The sequence below is a fragment of the Trachypithecus francoisi genome, unplaced genomic scaffold (assembly GCF_009764315.1).
Source record: "Trachypithecus francoisi isolate TF-2019V2 unplaced genomic scaffold, Tfra_2.0 Lachesis_group16, whole genome shotgun sequence".
In the NCBI taxonomy this organism is placed as follows: Eukaryota; Metazoa; Chordata; class Mammalia; order Primates; family Cercopithecidae; genus Trachypithecus; species Trachypithecus francoisi.
This window is the reverse complement of record NW_022681461.1, coordinates 13,735,561-13,754,973: the sequence shown is the minus strand read 5'-3', so window position 1 is coordinate 13,754,973 and position 19,413 is coordinate 13,735,561. Positions and strand designations below refer to the sequence as shown.

General features: G+C 40.5%; 1 protein-coding gene across 6 annotated transcripts in view; it reads right to left on the bottom strand.

Annotated features, from left to right (window-relative positions):
• Positions 1-19,413, bottom strand: part of KIF27 (kinesin family member 27) — a 92,852-nt gene that overhangs the window by 71,109 nt on the left and 2,330 nt on the right. For all 6 annotated transcript variants that reach the window (XM_033236963.1, XM_033236958.1, XM_033236962.1 and 3 more), the window contains exons 2-4: positions 14,095-14,479; positions 6,258-6,458; positions 1,025-1,983 (exon numbers count right to left, since the gene is read on the bottom strand). In XM_033236963.1, coding sequence (XP_033092854.1) covers positions 1,025-1,983; positions 6,258-6,458; positions 14,095-14,392 — 1,458 coding nt within the window. In that variant the 5' untranslated portion in view covers positions 14,393-14,479. The remainder of the gene's footprint in view (positions 1-1,024; positions 1,984-6,257; positions 6,459-14,094; positions 14,480-19,413) is intronic.

The following is a 19,413-nucleotide window of genomic DNA, read 5'->3' as shown; positions in this document are numbered from 1 at the left end:
TGAACAAAAGCTCTTTGAGGGATCTCACTTTAAAAGTGTAAAGAAGTCCTGTGATCAAAAAGTTGGAGAACTTGAGAACTGCTGTAACAGAGGATAATACAAATGCCTTCTTTATAATATTACACATAAAAAGGCTTTGAGGAAATATTTCTAGCTAGAGAAATAAGCTTAGAGCTTTAAAAAAAAAAAAGGGAAATATACTTAAACCATATTTCCTTTTTAACTAAAAAGCTATCCTTTTAAGTTTTCCTATTTTGAAAAATGGACAGAACGATGGAATCTGGGAGTTATCTCTGGAACAACTGAAGGACCATTCATTTGCTCACTAGATTGCAAACCCCATCCAAGCAAGCAGTAACTAGGTGTGTCTGTCCTCCACCATTCCCACAACATACAATCTTCACACAATAAATAGTTTCTGAACGAAAAGTGGGGAAATGTAAATCTGAACTCAATACATGTACATATAACATGTATACATGTACATACCTACATTCCTTAAACATTAATAAATATGCTAATTTGTTAGTTTTTTTTTTAAACTTATACTCCAAACACAAGAGATGAAGTATTTCTTTTCTTTCAAGAACTACTGACCCACAGAGGGAAAAAAACTCAGTAAAAGATAACTTAATTTTATTTCTCAAATAAGTTTATTTTCAGTCCCTAAATTGACAACCAGGTCCACATAGTTCTATTTAATAAATATAACAAATTAAAATACACTTTAACCAAAGGAGAAAGGAGGAGGAGTCAAGAAGAGTATGAATTGTGAGGAGGAAGCAACAGGAAAGGGGAGGGTAGAAAGAACAGAGTGAGAGAGGCAAGTGGGATTCTGTATATAAATCATTTTTTAAAAAACCTAAAATTCCAAAATGACTCTTAGAATTTACTTGCCCAAATAAATTCAGTCCTTAAGAGTTATCCATAATAATGTCTAAATATGTTAACACACACACCCCCAAAATATGTACATTTTTATGTATCAATAAAATAAATACATAAATAAGTGATGTCTAAGTACCTGGCATTTCTTAAGCTCTCTCTTCAGCTGGAGAACTGTAACATGCTCTGGTCCTTCTTCCAGACTTGCAGTGCCTCCAATTCCTCGAAATGAGGTGACCACAGCCTTCCTGACCTCTTGGATCATGTTAAACCACTCCTGCAGTTTGTATTGCTGCTTTTGGTTTAGTCTGACAGTATCTTTTAAGTCAACCAGGAAGGTAAAGGCTTCTTCTACACAACATTGGTAACCCAGACATTCTCCTTGAAGCTGAGCTACTTGCTCCTCAAGAGAATGAATCCTATTTGTATCAGGACTCCCTTCTTGATGGATCTGGCTAGTTTGGCTGACATTAGCCTGCTGGCTTTGCAAAGCTTCTCGAAGCAATTTAATCTCAAATTCCATTTCATCTATACGGTCTGACTCAGGGCTGAAGTTTACAGTGGGTTTGTTTCTAATGTTCCGTGCTCTGTTGGCATATTTGAGAGAATTTAAGGATTCATCAAAATTCGAGGAGGAGGGGCTGACACATGTGATCATGACAGTCTTAGCACTGCCTCCCAGAGAATCTTTCAGAAGCCGGGTAATTTTAGCATCCCTATATGGAATATGTGAACTCTTCCTGCGTGGGTCCCCAAGAGCGCTTATTACATTTCCTAACGCCAGCAATCCACTATTGATCTGAATGGATTCTTTGAACCGTTCACCAGTATTCCCCGTTTTGGTTACTCTTTCTGATCCTGCCAAATCCACAAAGTGGAACTTTGAGACAATATGCCGAGGGGAATACCATGATCCATCTTCAGCTGCCTCCACATTTTTATGAACTTGACAAATGCTGATTGTAAAAATTGCATGTGATCTGCTGGAGTGCTCATTCATTTGGGTGGTACCTGTATGTCTGGCTGCATTCCCCATCTCCAAAAGGCTCATCACTTCATCTGCACTCTCCACATGGCATTCCTTGGCCCCAACAATCACTTAAAATAGCAATAACATGTTTTTAAGCCAAGTTTTCACCAAAACCTAGTATAGTTAACAGTTACCATTTGCTAAACAGTCTGGCCAAGATAGTCCCTTTTTAAAAAAGTCAACAGCATTTCAAATAACAATAGTAACATCAGCAACACCATCAAATAATTTTAGATAATCTCCCAAAGAAACTATTTTAACAGACAGCACTCATTTTAATGTTTAAATTCTAAACGCTGTAATTTTTGAAAAAACAGTCTAGTTTGTCTCGAGTCATGAGTCACACTCAATTCCTTAAAATGACTGACAAAAGAAAAACTCTTCATTCCAGTCTTTTGATTTGTAAAGCCTAAAAGATTATTCTTTTTTTTTTTTTCTTGAGATGGCGTCTCTGCCGTCACGCAGGCTAGAGTGCAGTGGCGCAATCTTGGCTCACTGCAACCTCCACCTCGGTTTAAGTGATTCTCCTGCCTTAGCCTCCCAAGTAGCTGGATTACAGGCATGCACTACCACACCTGGCTAATTTTTTTTGTATTTTTAGTAGAGACAGGGTTTCATCACGTTGGCCAGGCTGGTCTCGAACTCCTGACCTCAGGTGATCCACCTGCCTTGGCCTCCCAAAGTGCTGGGATAACAGGTGTGAGCCACCTCACCTGGCCTAGGTTAATCTTTTATAAATTAATCAAATATATAATTCAAAAGAGATAATCTGTAGATTAGAAGAATTAATTAGTATCAATTAAAAGGCATTAGTTGGCCAGGTGCGGTGGCTCAAGCCTGTAATCCCAGCACTTTGGGAGGCTGAGACAGGCGGATCACGAGGTCAGGAGATCGAGACCATCCTGGCTAACACAGTGAAACCCTGTCTCTACTAAAAAAATACAAAAAACTAGCTGGGCGCGGTGGTGGGCGCCTGTAGTCCCAGCTACTTGGGAGGCTGAGGCAGCAGAATGGTGTAAACCTGGGAGGCGGAGCTTGTAGTGAGCTGAGATCTGGCCACTGCACTCCAGCCTGGGCGACAGAGTGAGACTCCGTCTCAAAAAAAAAAAAAAAAAAAAGCATTAGTTTTTTTTTTTTTCAGTTTTGTTAATAATCAAGCCATCCTGAGCTTTTAAGTTTTTTGGTATTGTGAGGTCATAATCAACAATGAGTAAAAAATTCAATACAAAGTTGGTCATTCATTTTAAAAACAGGTATGGTTTACATAATATCAGAATGCAAGGTAGACAGATGAGATGGCAATTAAAAGAAAACACTTTGAACACCATAATGTACTGTACTCAAAAAAGAAAAAAAAGTTTTTATTTCAATCACAGAATGAAATAAAAATAACCTACATTTACTACCTGCATTATTTGTTTATATCCAAAAATACTACAAAGAGAAGTAGGTGGACTTAGGAATTGAATCAGAGAAGGAAAGCTCCTGATTTCATGCTCAAATTATATTGCCGTAATTCCTCTTTACACAGATACTGTCACATCACTATTTCTTTAAAAAATAATCATTTCACTTTCATTATTTCCATCATGACACTTTTTTTTTTTTTTTTTTTTTTTTTTTTGAGACGGAGTCTCGCTCTGTCGCCCAGGCTGGAGTGCAGTGGCCGGATCTCAGCTCACTGCAAGCTCCGCCTCCCGGGTTTAGGCCATTCTCTCGCCTCAGCCTCCCGAGTAGCTGGGACTACAGGCGCCCGCCATCTCGCCCGGCTAATTTTTTGTATTTTTTTTAGTAGAGACGGGGTTTCACCGTGTTAGCCAGGATGGTCTCGATCTCCTGACCTCGTGATCCGCCCGTCTCGGCCTCCCAAAGTGCTGGGATTACAGGCTTGAGCCACCGCGCCCGGCCATGACACTTTTTAAACAACCCAATTCCTATAAGTCATAGTAAAACTTTCATTAAATTTTTCCAATGTTAGGCTATAAGTTAGCACTACGGTTCTCAAACCCAGATGCAAATCACCTGGTAGCTTTATAAAAAAGAAAGTGCCAACGCCCAGGCACCATCTCAGACCAATTAAATCAGAATCCCTGAGAAGTAGGACCCAGAAATCAGTATTTTTAAAAAGCTTCCCACGTGTACTAATTGTGCAGCAGCCAGCATGGACATTACTGCTTCACACAGAGACTCTAAAGAAATATGTCAAACAAATGCACTTTATTTGTGAGTGGGACATTATGTAAGACATACCGTAATTTAAGATCATTTGTAACATCCTTCCAAAATTTGTTCAACATTGGTATCAGATATGAAATATTTTCATCAAGTTTATCAAGAGTGATAGTGAAGTGTATATACTTCTGTCCTACTTGATATTTTACAAAGAAGCATGTATTATTTTTGTAACTGTTTGATAAAAGATAAAAACAATCAATAATTGTATTCCATAAGATAAAGGAGCTCAAAACATTAGTCTGAATTATATCCAGAAGACAGAAACTGTACTGAATTATCTAACAAGACCATAAGCTACCATATATAGTTTCTTCTTAAAAAACAAAAACAGGGCCGGGCGCGATGGCTCAAGCCTGTAATCCCAGCACTTTGGGAGGCCGAGACGGGCGGATCACGAGGTCAGGAGATCGAGACCATCCCAGCTAACACGGTGAAACCCCCGTCTCTACCAAACAAAAAAAAAAAACAAAAACAGGTCGGGCGCGGTGGCTCTCGCCTGTAATCCCAGCACTTTGGGAGGCCGAGGCAGGCAGATCACAAGGTCAGGAGTTTGAGACCATCCTGGCTAACACAGTGAAACCCCATCTCTACTAAAAATACAAAAAATTAGCCAGGCGTGGTGGCGGGCGCCTGTAGTCCCAGCTACTTGGGAGGCTGAGGCAAGAGAATGGCGTGAACCTGGGAGGCGGAGCTTGCAGTGAGCCGAGATTGCACCACTGCACTCCAGCCGGGGTGACAGAGGTGAGACCCTGTCTCCAAAAAAAAAAAGAACAGTCACTGCAATATTATTAATAATAGTTAAAACCTGGAAACAGCCTAAATGTCCAACAATGGAATATTAAATAACTATAAACACATTCATAAGATAAATTACCATATAACCATGAAGAGTCATAAGTACGAAAAAGATTTAATCATATGTGAAAATGTTCACAATATAAATATTAAGTGAAATGTAAAATGCAAAACTGTGTGTAGGGTTGCAAGTATATATATTTTAAAAATTATATGTACGTAGAAAAATAATTCTGGAAGGAAACACACCAAAAAGAGAAGTTGGTATTTCTAGGCTCTAGGATTAAAAATAATCTTAAACTTTCTTCCTTATACTTTCCTGTTTTCAAAATACTCTATGAAGAACATGTTAGCTTTTAAACTGGAAAAGCAGAAATTGTTATTCTTCAAAATATTTGCAGTTTGACCCTCCCATTCTAACCTTCTCCCATTTCCAACAAATGGATATTGGTTAACGGAATTAACAGGCTACTAACGCAGAAAGTCAGACCTTGAGGAACACAGCAAAAAAAACAGGTAAATGTCAATATGAAAAAACAAAAATATAAACTCTTAACTTTAAAAAAAGAGGAAGAAGTACGTGTGCTGGGACAAAAATCAAAGAAAAGAAAGGCAAGTTCTGGGTCAACTTTGATAAATGCTTAAAGCAAAAGCCATCTCCAATCTCAGGGTAGAGCTGAGAGGAAAAAAGATATAAAAACAAATTTAGCCTATATCACAGTCTCACCTGAAGTCAGTCTAGAGGGGAACAATGATAGGAAATCAATATCTTGCATTACAAATTAATAACTTCACCTTACCAACCAGTCTGAACTACTTTTCCATCTGAGTAATTTAAGAGAGATTAATAGGCTGGGAGCAGTGGCTCACACCTGTAATCCCAGCACTTTGGGAGGCCGAGGTGGGCGGATCATGAGGTCAGGAGTTTGAGACCAGCCTGACAAACATGGTGAAATCCCGTCTCTACTAAAAATACAAAAATTAGCCAGGCATGGTGGCACACACCTGTAATCCCAGCTACTTGGGAGGCTGAGGTAGCAGAATCACTTGAACCCGGGAGGCAGAGGTTGCAGTGAGCCAAGATTGCACCACTACATTCTAGCCTGGGTGACCCAGGTAATGGAGCGAGATGCCATCTCAAAAAAAAAAAAAAAAAAGAGATTAATAATCAATAAAGCTGTTCAAGTTAAAAGTAAAAATAAATTCATTTTGCTTCTGTATGTTTTTAAAGATTCCTTGGAATATATCCAGAAACTGAATTAAAGCATGTCTGTTTGCTAATGAAGGCAACTGATTAAGTGGGCTCCTTTACCTGTGTTTCCTTTTTCGTCTTCTCGGATGTGAAGATCCTTCATGGATGTCTCCAATTCCAGAAGATCTCTTAGGTCTTCCTTGTACACTTCTATATAAGATACTTTCACATTAAAGTCAATGCTAGGATGTTCAGAGATGCTTTGAAATATTTCTTGAATAGCTCGAGGAATGATACCCTTTTGGCCCTCCACAACTGAAGCTGAAAATTTAGAAAAAGAAAGTACATCTGGAACTTAAAAGCGACAACCCCAATTTTATAGTTAATTTATTTTATTATATTTCTCTATATTATAACTTTATTTTGTTTTTTTGAGACCGAGTCTTGCTCTGTTGCCCAGGCTGGAGTGCCGTGGTGCAATCTTAGCTCACTGTAACCTCCGCCTATCGAATCCAGGTGATTCTCCTGCCTCAGCCTCCTGAGTGGCTGGGATTACAGATGCCCACCACCAGGCTATTATAACTTTTTAAAATCACAACTATAAAATTCACAAGTAAAAGTTTTCACATGTATCCCCTTACCAAGAATTCATTCAAGCATTCATTGAACAAGTATTTATTTAGTATCTACTATGTGCCAGGCACTATTCTAGGACTCTGCAATCCACCAATAAACAAAACAGGGAGAAAAGAAATCCCTTCCCTGGTGAGATTCTGCTGACAAAAGACTGACAATAGCAAAAAAGAATAACTGATAAGTGAATTATATGGCATATTAAAAAGTATTACTTGTACCTGGAGGAAAAAAATACAGCAGGGTAAGGGGACTAGAAGTGTAACTACCAGCCGGGAGATGCTTACAACTTTAAACAGGAAGGTCACGGTGGGCATCATTCAGAAGGTGATATCTGAGAAAAGACTTGAAACAGGCCGAGTGCGGTGGCTCATGCCTGTAATCCCAGACTTTGGGAGGCTGAGGCAGGCAGATCACTTGAGCCCAGGAGTTCAAGACCAGTTTGGGCAATGTGGTGAAATCCTGAGTCAGGAGACAGAGCCTGGGTGACAGAGCAAGACCCTTTCTCAAAATAAATAAATAAATAAATAAATAAATACATAAATACATAAATAAATACTGTATCTTTCCCAATTCACTGTTCATTAAATACTAGATCCAGAGAGGTGGCCCTTGGCTCATAAAACATCATTCTACACAAAGGGCTTCCCCCGCCTACAGCCACTCCACCTCTCGGATATTCACTACTACTAGTAGGAGCCACGTTATAAAAACGTTGGTGTTTTTGGCCAGGCACGGTGGCTCACGCCTGTAATCCCAGCTCTCTGGGAGGCCGAGGCAGGTGGATCACGGGGTCAGGAGATCAAGACCATCCTGGCTAATACGGTGAAACCCCGTCTCTACTAAAAATACAAAAAATTAGCCAGGTGTGGTGGCGGGCACCTGTAGTTCCAGGCTGAGGCAGGAGAATGGTGTGAACCCGGGAGGCGGAGCTTGCAGTGAGCCGAGATCGCGCCACTGCACTCCAGCCTGGGGGATAGAGTGAGACTCTGTCTCAAAAAAAAAAAAAAAAAAAAAAAAAAGTTGGTGCTTTTAGATGACATATAATTTCTAAAGCAGAAAATAGCTGTAAAAAGCAGGAAACTGACCCTAGGTAAGACCAATCTATTTCACAGTCTTTTGCACTAAAATATCTTTCTCTTTAGAGCATTTATTATGGTCTGGGTAGAATCCCAATCACTGGAGCACAATTCATTTATGTTGGCTAGAATTTTTTTTTTTTTTTTGGTGAGATAGAGTCTCACTCTGTCGCCCAGGCTGGAGTGCGGTGGTGCGATCTCGGCTCACTGCAACCTCCGCCTCCCAGGTTCAAGTGATTCTCCTGCCTCAGCCTCCCACGTAGCTGGGACTACAGGCGTGTGCCACCATGCCCAGCTAATTTTTTGTGTTTACAGTTGAGATGGGGCTACACCATGTTAGCCAGGATGGTCTCGATCTCCTCACCTCATGATCTGTCCGCCTCAGCCTCCCAAACTGCTGGGATTACAGGGATGAGCCACCGCGCCCGGCCAAGAATGCTTTTTTAAAAAAATTCTTATATTTCTTTACACGTCACCAAGTGTATCTGTTCTGAGATTTCTGGATGGGGTGAAAAGGTGCAAGGAGCTTGAGAGTAGAAAGGGATAATGAGAAAAGACAGAGAAGCAAGCCAAAGTTGATGGCGACAGAGAATGTATGCAGAAGCAGGTGCAGAAAGGCCAGTTATGCCCAGGCCTAGACCCTCAGTTCAAGAATGAGGAAGGGAACATCTCTACACCTCTTCTCCTCCAACACTAAGCCCACAGCTTCTACAACCCAAAACACAGACCAGTACAGTAACATTATGAGTAAACACTTATTTCTGTTCCCCCTTGTTTCAAAAAGGAGTTAAAGCAGGTTTACAAATAGGCGTAGGAGGGGCTCAAACAGATACTTCTACATCAGTGTTCATAGTAACATTATTTACAGGAACTACAACGGGGAAGCAAACCAAATGTCCATCAAAAGAAGAATGGATAAATAAAACATAGTATATACATACAATGGAATGTTCTTGGAAAAAGGAATGACGTTCTGATAGGTGACATAACATGCTAAGTGAGAGAAGCTAGACATAGAAGGAAAAATACTGTATGATTCCACTTCTTTTTTCTTTTCTTTTTCTTTTTTTTTGAGACAGGGTTTCACTGTCACCCAAGCTGGACTGCAGTGGCACAATCATAGTTCACTGTGGCCTTGACCTCCTGGGCTCAGGCAATCTTCCCACCTAAGCCTCTGAAGTAGCTGGGACTGAAGGCATGTGCCACCACATCCAGCTAATTTTTTTGTTGTTTTTTGTAGTGATAAGCTCTCACTATGTTGCCCAGGCTGGAGTGCAGTGGCGCGATCTCAGCTCACTGCAACCTCTGCCTCCTGGGTTCAAGTGATTCTCCTGCCTCAGCCTCCTGAGTAGCTGGGACTACAGGCACCTGCCACCACACCTGGCTAATTTTTGTATTTTTAGAAGAGATGGGGTTTCACCATGTTGGCCAGGATGGTCTCGATTTTCTGACCTCATGATCCACCTGCCTCAGCCTGCCAAAGTGCTGAGATTACAGGCGTGAGCCACCGCGCCTGGCCCACTTTTATGCGTTTTGTTTTGTTTTGTGAGACAGAGTCTTGCTCTATTGCCCACACTGGAGTGCAGTGGCGCAATCTCAGCTCACTGCAACCTCTGCCTCCCAGGTTCAAGTGATTCTCCTGCCTCAGCCTCCAGTAGCTGGGATTACAGGTGCACACCACCATGCCTGACTAATTTTTTTGTATTTTTAGTAGAGATGGGGTTTCATCATGTTGCCCAGGTTGATCTCAAACTCCTGAGCTCAGATGATCCTCCCAAAGTGCTGGGATTACAGATGTGAGCCACCACACCTGACCTCCATTTATATGAAATATCTAGAATAGGCAAATTAAAAGAGACAGAAAGTAAATCAGGGATTATCAGAGAATGCTGGGAGAGCTATTGCTTAATGGGTACATAGCTACTGTTTGGGTGATGAAAATTTTAAAAATACTGGTTATTATTGCATTAATAATTAGTATATTTGATGCTGCAGAACTCTACACTTGAAAGTAGCTAAAATGATAAGTTTGGTTATCTTTATATTTATATTTATATGTACTTTATCACAATTGTAAAGATAGTAAAAAAAGTGTATAAAATTTAAAATAAGTGGAAGGAAAAACGGAGACTTTAAAAGCTTCTATAGGCCGGGCGCGGTGGCTCAAGCCTGTAATCCCAGCACTTTGGGAGGCCGAGACGGGCGGATCACGAGGTCAGGAGATCGAGACCATCCTGGCTAACACGGTGAAACCCCGTCTCTACTAAAAAAAATACCAAAAAATAGCCGGGCGAGGTGGCGGGCGCCTGTAGTCCCAGCTACTGGGGAGGCTGAGGCAGGAGAATGGCGTCAACCCGGGAGGCGGAGCTTGCAGTGAGCTGAGTTCTGGCCACTGCACTCCAGCCTGGGCGGCAGAGCAAGACTCCGTCTCAAAAAAAAAAAAAAAAAAAAAAAAAGCTTCTATAGGCTAATTTAGAAAACTGCCCATCATTTTTAGCATTGTTCCATGGAAAATGTATTCCAAGTAACAAACAGTTGACTTACAAATGACACTTAAAAACAACTTGCTTCCAAGTTGAAGATTACCAAAATTTAGGTTTTTGGCAACAATCATGCTGAAAATCTAAGTTTCCATCAACTTCGATGGCTGCCCTTCCCCTCATTTAAGAGGCAAGACTGCCATCATGTGGTAAGTAAAGTAAGTTATGGGTTTTCTTCTAATACAGTACAAATGAAGATTCCCTTTTAAGAGCTTGTAGGAACCAGCCTGTGGGAAATATCTAAACCTTTCAAACTGTAGCATAGATAAGCAATCTTGATTACCCAGAATAAATAATTGACCAGAAATAGTTCAGTTATGCCCCACATCAATAGATAACAAAGCACAATTTAAAAGACGTATCAAAAAGCTTAATTTCAAATATTTATAATAAAGCTCCAATATGTATTTTGATAACTTAAATATAAAACTTGCAATGTTAGTCTTATATTCCTGAAATAAGCCATTTCCAAGAGAAAACCTGCAAAGTTTTATACCTCAACAACTATCATTTAACTATTATATGGTATTTAAAGAGTACACAAAAGTTTTTGGAAAAGGCTATACCTTGTAAAGGTAATTCCAAAGTTCTGAAAAGCAGGAAAATGAATATTAGCTAGATAAGCATCATATTTAAAAATAAAGCCAGGCATGGTGGTTCACACCTGTAATCACAGCACTTTGGGAGACTGAGACAGGGCAGATCAGTTGATCTCAAGTGTTAGAGACCAGCCTGGACAACATGGCAAAACCCTGTCTCTGCAAAAAATAAAAAATAAAAAATTAGTCGGGAGTGGTGATATGCTCCTGTAGTCCCAGATACTCAGGAGGCCGAGGTGGAAGAATTTCTTGAGCCCAGAAGGTTGAGGCTGCAGTTAGCTGTGATTGTGCCACTGCACTCCAGCCAGGGCAACAGACAAGACCCTGTCTCAAAGCAAAATCAAAAACAAAAAACAAAGTGAGACCCCATCTCTACAAAAAAGTTTTAAAAATAAAGTAAAATACATTTTAAAATAAGAGAGTTTCACTCTGCCCTAGTGCCCAGCATGGTAACCTAGATACTGCAGATGCTCAATAAATATTCACTGGTGGATGGGGAGGGACGGGGCAGGGAAGCATTATTTGCATGGTCAATAACCAAAAAGCAGATAACTGACCCAGAATTGGTGTCCTATAGAGACATTCTGGGAAACAGAAAATCCTCACTAATCACCAAAAAATAAATCCAACTTTTTTTGAGACAGAGTCTTGGTCTGTTGCCCAGACTGGAGTACAGTGGCATGATCTTGGCTCACCGTAGCCTCCGCCTCCCAGGTTCAAGCGAATTCTCTGCTTCAGCCTCCCGAGTAGCTGGGATTAGAGGCGTATGCCACAACACCCAGCTAATTTTTGTATTTGTAGTAGAGACAGGGTTTCGCCACGTTGACCAGGCTGGTCTCAAACTCCTGGCCTCAAGTGATCTGCCTGCCTCGGCCTCCCAAAGTGCTGGGATTACAGGTGTGAGCCACCGTGCCTGGACTGAAATATTTTACATTGTTAAATGCAAAAAGAAAGTTACAGAATCACAGGTATAATGTCTCATTAAACAAACAAAAACCAAAAAAACTACATAAGTGAGTAATATGCATCAAACTTATTTCTTTGGGGTGAGAGGAGTTGTCACTTGTTTAATTTTTTTTTTTTTTTTTTTTTTTTTTGAGACGGAGTCTCGCTCTGTCGCCCAGGCTGGAGTGCAGTGGCCAGATCTCAGCTCACTGCAAGCTCCGCCTCCCGGGTTGACGCCATTCTCTCGCCTCAGCCTCCCGAGTAGCTGGGACTACAGGCGCCCGCCATCTCGCCCGGCTAATTTTTTGTATATTTTAGTAGAGACGGGGTTTCACCGTGTTAGCCAGGATGGTCTCGATCTCCTGACCTCGTGATCCGCCCGTCTCGGCCTCCCAAAGTGCTGGGATTACAGGCTTGAGCCACCGCGCCCGGCCTGTTTAATTTTTTATGCATCACTTGCAGTCCTTCTTATAATAAATATTTCTTTAATTTAAAAAAAGTAGAAAGAAAACACCATCCAAAATATTCTTAATGGTGATCTATTTCTTCTGATAGAAAGAATTTTAGAGCAATTAAAATATGTTAGAATAGATAACTTTAATAACTTTTTCCCTTACAAAATTAAAATAGTACTCATGGTCTCCTAATAAAAAAAAAAGTATAGCTATAATTAAGTCACCAGCTTCTGAACATGTATAATTCCTACTGGTATAAAGCATATAATGGGTCATTAGGATTATAAAACATTTGCCAATCAAAAAAAACCAAAAATCCCTACAATCCTAAAGAAAAGCCACAATTTATACTAGAAAAACTGAATTATTTCTATTGTAAGACCCTGAAACAATCTAGTATCTGTGATCTCCTAATTCTGCAGAATATACAGATGTTTTTCTTTTAGTTGGGGAGTATTGGCCTCTTGAAGCTCCTCCATTTTAATCTTTGGAATAAAGATTTCCTCAAACTACACAACCACTCCCTGAGCCACTACCCATCCATGCATGTAATAAGAGAAGTTTCTTTTTTAAAATTTTTTATTTTTTTTATTGTTTCAGCTCGTATCTCAACAGCTAGAGAAAAAAGTTTCTGAAAGCCATGTATTTTACATTTGTGAAATATGAAAATAGAAAAATATTGAGAGCCACTATTCATAGAGAGAATACTAACTACAACTTTAGACAATGATGCATATGTGCACTATTCGAAAGTTTGCTTTTAGTAGAAAGCTATCAATACAGTAAATAATCTTTTTTTTTTTTTTTTTTTTTTTTTTTTGAGACGGAGTCTCGCGCTGTCACCCAGGCTGGAGTGCTGTGGCCGGATCTCAGCTCACTGCAAGCTCCGCCTCCCGGGTTCCCGCCATTCTCCTGCCTCAGCCTCCCGAGTAGCTGGGACTACAGGCGCCGCCACCTCGCCCGGCTAGTTTTTTGTAGTTTTTAGTAGAGACGGGGTTTCACCGTGTTAGTCAGGATGGTCTCGATCTCCTGACCTCGTGATCCGCCCGTCTCGGCCTCCCAAAGTGCTAGGATTACAGGCTTGAGCCACCGCGCCCGGCCAATACAGTAAATAATCTTAACAGAGGACTTGGCTGTCAATTCCCCCACTCTATTACCAGACACTTAACTAAAATGATTTCCAAGGTTCCCTCCAGCTCTACATGAGATCCTATGATTCTATCTTTTCCAAACTATAATTACAAGCAGGAGAAATTATGTCCTAAAGTATTCAGAATTTAAAAAAGAAACCTGGCTAGAATATTAAAAAAAGATACTCTACATAGTAAATTTTTCCTACGGTCCCTAAGTCCTGACTGTGGGACTCTTAATATTTACAACTGGCTTGTTAAAGAACACAAAATCTGATCATGTTAACTCATTTATCTCTATTTTAGATTCTGTTCAAAATAACAAGGGCTGACCATTGAAAACTATCTTAAACTTCTTTCCTCTAGCAAATATAATCCTAAATTAGATTGCTTAATGAAACTTCAATATTTAAAAACAAACCTTTCAAAGATGATCTTATGATCACATTTGATTACATTATTCATTCCTTCACTATTCAATTAATATGCTAAGCACCTACCACGTATCAGGTATTGGTCATGTTTTAGCTTCTTTCTAGCATCACAAATAAAAGTCAAAGAGTATGAGAATCTTACCAATATGGCCTCCTCCAATGGTGTATGTCTTCCCAGATCCAGTTTGTCCATAGGCAAAAACAGTTGCATTATAGCCCTCAATGAGTGACAACACTAGGGGCTTTATACATGTATTATAAACTTCATCTTGAGTGGAATTTTTGCCAAAAACAAAATCAAAAGTGAAGACTCTATCTCTCCCAATGATAACTTGCTGGCTGTTTGGAATAACTCTCACACAAACTTGATGATTATGAAGAACTTCTTTGCAAAGCAGAGGTCTAATTCTTACAGCAACTTTTACTGGTATTTCTTCCATGGCAACTTAGATTTTACTAAATAGATTTTCTACTTAATGTTCAGTATCTAGTGTGAGAAACTTCCATCTTATGTAAGATCTGGATTCCTGTGTATCAAAAATAAAAAACAAATTTTAATTACTGATTCCTTTTATTCCAATAAACTAACCACCTTCTAAAGCAAAGTCAGTGAGAACCGGTTTTGTTCCAACACAACACAGTTACAAAAAGTAAACTTGTCTTGTAAAATACATTGTAAATGTGTAAACAAAATAGTATGTCTTGGGTTTGCTTCAAAATAATCTAGAGTATGGGGTCCATGAGTTGATAAATGATGAAGCTAAGTGGTAAGTACATGGGATTCCATTGTGCCTTTATTTCTACAGTAATAATGTTTCCCAGTTCATTAATCTAACTATTAAATAGCCAGGGAGTTAGAAAATTAAGGCAAGGAGATAATTAAGTAAGGAACTGTACACTGTTTTTTTTTGTTTGTTTTTTGAGATGGAGTATTGCTCTATCATCTAGGGTGGAATGCAGTGGTGTGATCTCCGCTCTCTGTAACCTCTGCCTCCCAGGTTCAAGTGATTCTCCTGCCTCAGGCCTCTTGAGTAGCTGGGATTACAGGTGCCCGCCACTACGACCAGCTAATTTTTGTATTTTTAGTAGAGACGGGGTTTCACCATATTGGCCAGGCTGGTCTCAAATTCCGAATCTCAAGTGACCCACCCGCCTCAGCCTCCCAAAGTGCTGGGATTACAGGCGTGAGCCACCACGCCCAGCCTGTACATATATTAAAAACAAACATTAGTATCAGATTTTATAGCTATGCATTGAAAAATAGCATTTCCTCTTTGCCACATTAGAAATAAATTCATGAAAATAGTTCTAAGAATTTCAATAAGTCAATATAAATGTAAAACTAAATTTTTATTCAAAAATAATCAAAACTAACAGAAAAACTGCTTTTTCTGCTTCTAAATATTATGTTGTACTTATTTCTGAAGATCTCTGCTAGAATTAATACATCAAAAATTAAAAGGCCGGGCGCGGTGGCTCAAGTCTGTAATCCCAGCACTTTGGGAGGCCGAGACGGGCGGATCACGAGGTCAGGAGATCGAGACCATCCTGGCTAACCCGGTGAAACCCCGTCTCTACTAAAAAAATACAAAAAACTAGCCGGGCGAGGTGGCGGGTGCCTGTAGTCCCAGCTACTCGGGAGGCTGAGGCAGGAAAATGGCGTCAACCTGGGAGGCGGAGCTTGCAGTGAGCTGAGATCCAGCCACTGCACTCCAGCCTGGGCGACAGTGAGACTCCGTCTCAAAAAAAAAAAAAAAAATTGTCGGCTTTAGTTTCCTGGCTAAAAATATATATAAATAAATAATTGATAACCACATCTACAATGAACACTCTGGCTTTTTTTTTTTTTTGAGATAGAGTCTTGCTCTGTTGCCCAGGCTGAAGTACAGTGGTGCCATCTCGGCTTACTGCAAGCTCCGCCTCCCGGGTTCACGCCCTTCTCCTGCCTCAGCCTCCCAAGTAGCTGGGACTACAGGCGCCTGCCACCATGCCCAGCTAATTTTTTGTATTTTTAGTAGAGACGGCGTTTCACCCTGTTAGCCAGGATGGTCTCGATCTCCTGACCTGGTGATCCGCCTGTCTCAGCCTTCCAAAGTGCTGAGATTACAGGCGTGAGCCACCGTGCCCAGCCTAACACTTAAAAATACATTCAAAAAACAATTCAATTTACAATAGCATCAAAAAGAATAAAATATTTAGAAATAAATTTAACAAAAGATGTGTAAAACATACACTCTGAAAACTATAAAATACTGTTAGAAGAAAGCACAAGATGTACATAAACGAAAAAAACTCATGTTTATGAATTGAAAGATATATTAATACGTCAGCATTCCCCAAATTGATCTACAGACTCAATGCAATACCTATCAAAATCTCAGCTGACTTATTTGCAGAAATCGACAAGCTGATCCTGAAATCACAGAACAACTCAAGAGACACAGAATAACCAAAACATTATTGAAAAAGAACAAAGTAAGAGGACTCACACTTTCCTAATTTCAAAACCAAGCAACAGTCATCATGATAGTGTAGTACTGGCATAAGGATAGACACATAGATCAACAGAATAGAACTGAGAATCCAGAAATAAACCCTCACATTTATGGGCAATTGATTTTCAACAAAGGTGCGAAAACAATTCAACTGAAGTCTAAGAATAGTCTTTTCAACAAATGGCTAAGGGACAATGGATAAAATAATGAAGTTGGACTCCCTATCTCACATCATATACAAAAGTTAACCAAAAATGGACCACAGACCTAAACATAAGAACTAAAACTACAAAACTCTTAAAAGATAGGAGTAACTCTTCATGACCTTGAATTTGGCAATAATTTCTTAGATATGACACCAAAAGCAATAAAATAAAAAATACCAATTTGAACATTACACATTGTATACATGTACTGAAAAATCACACTGTACCCCATAAAAATGTACAATGATTGTGTCAATCAAAAATAATAAAAGCAAAAAAATAAAGATGAAGTATAGAGTAAAAAATAAGTAAGACCCAGCCTGGGCAACATAGTGAGACGCCATGTCTACAAAGAAATTTTTTTTTTCAATCAGCTCAGCATGATAGTGCACACCTGCAGTCTAAGCTACTTCGGAGGCTAAGGCGGGAGGCTGGCTTGAACCTAGCAGCCGGAGGTTACAGTGAGCTGTATTTGCGCCACTGCACATAACCTGGACAACAGAGCAAGAACGAGAGAGAGAGAGAGAGAGAGAGAGAGAGAGAGAGAGAGAGAGAGAGAGAGAGAGAGGAAGGAGGGAGGGAAGGAAAAACTGGACATCGAAATTAAAAACTCTGTGCTTCAAAGCAAACTACCAAGAAAGTGAAAAGACGGCTGGGCGCGGTGGCTTATGCCTGTAATCCCTTGGGCACTTGGGAAGGCCGAGATGGGTGGATCACGAGGTCAGGAGATGAGACCCTTCTGGCTAACACGGTGAAATCCCATCTCTACTAAAAATACAAAAAAATTAGCCAGACGTGTTGGCGGGCACCTGTAGTCCCAGCTACTCAGGAGCCTGAAGCAGGAGAATAGCATGAACCCTGGAGGTGGAGCTTGCAGTGAGCCGAGATTGCGCCACTGCACTCCAGCCTGGGCAAGGGAGCAAGACTCCGCCTCAAAAAAAAAAAAAGTGAAAAGACAACTCACTGAATGGGAGAAAATATTTGCAAGACATGAATCTAACAAGGAACTTGCAACTACAATATATAAATAACTTTTTTTTTTTTTTTTGAGACGGAGTCTTGGTCTGTCTCCCAGGCTAGAGTGCAGTGGCTGGATCTCAGCTCACTGCAAGCTCCGCCTCCCGGGTTTATGCCATTCTCCTGCCTCAGCCTCCCGAGTAGCTGGGACTACAGGCGCCCGCCACCTCGCCTGGCTAGTTTTTTTGTATTTTTAGTAGAGACGGGGTTTCACCAGGTTAGCCAGGATGGTCTCGATCTCCTGACCTCGTGATCCGCCCGTCTTGGCCTCCCAAAGTGCTGGGATTACAGGTTTGAGCCACCGCGCCCGGCCTAAATAACTATTACAACTCAAAAAGTTTTTAAAAAATATTAAAAACAGGCAAAGCATCTGAAAAGGCACTTCTTCAAAGAAGATATACAAATGAATAATGAGCACCCGAAAAGATACTCAACATCATTAGCTATCAGGAAAATGCAATCAAAACCACAGTGAGAGTCCAGGTGCGCAGTGGCTCACGCCTGTAATCCCAGAATTTTAGGAGACTGAGGTGGGAAGATCAACTGAGGTCAAGAGTTCAAGACCAGCCTGGACAACATGGTGAAACCCCATCTCTACCTAAAATACAAAAATTAGCCAGGTACAGTGGCTCAAGCCTGTAATCCCAGCACTTTGGGAGGCCAAGGTGGGAGGATCACCTGAGGTCAGGAGTTTGAGACCAGCCTGAACAACACAGTGAAACTCTGTCTCTACTAAAAAATACAAAAATTAGACGGGCATGGTGGTGGGCACCTATAATTTTAGCTACTCAGGAAGCTGAGGCAGGAGAATCGCTTGAACCAGGAGGCAGAGGTTGCAGTGAGTTGAGATCAAACCACTGCACTCCAGCCTGGGCAATACACCAAGACTGTCTCAAACAAACAAACAAACAACCACCACAAAGAGATACCAATCCACATCCGCTCGCACTGCTATAATAACAAAGACAGACCATAAGTGTTAGCAGGGTGTAAAGAAATTAGAACCCTCATACACTATTGGTGGGAAGGTAAAATGGTACAGCCACTTTGGAAAACAGATTGACATTTCCGCAAAAAGTTAAACATACAGTTATCACTTGACCCAGCTCCCAAGAGAAATGAAAACTCCCAAAAGAATTCCACTCCCAAGAGAAATGAAAACACTGCGTTGCATAAAAACTTATATACAAATGTTCAGTTTTGGAAGGATAAAGCTTATAGTAAATTTAACAAGTAATCTATGACAATGTTTAAGTGCAGATGATGAAAAGTAATGAGTTTGAGGTGAGGCTAGGTTCTTTGGAGAAGCTGCTGAGTCTTGAAGATTACCATTAAGTAACAGAGACAACTAGACTGAAATAACATTTTATTAATAACACTAATAACAGTGAATTGATAATATTAATATTCACTACCCTTGAAAAAAAAAAACGTGGCCCAGCACAGTGGTTCACATCTGTAATCCCAGCACTTTGGGAGGCCAGGGTGGGTGGGTGGATCACTTGAGCCCAGGAGTTCGAGACCAGCCTGGGCAACATGGAGAAACCCTGTCTCTACAAAAAATCAAAAAATTAGGCAGGCATGGTGGCGCACGTGCCTGTAGTCCCAGCTACTCAGGAGGTTGAAGTGAGAGGATCCCTTGATCCCAAAAGGGTCGCGACCCTGTCAAAAACAAAACAAAATAAAACAAAACTCTGCAATGGCACTCTGCATTTGTAGTTCTGTGAGTAGATGGCATGAAGA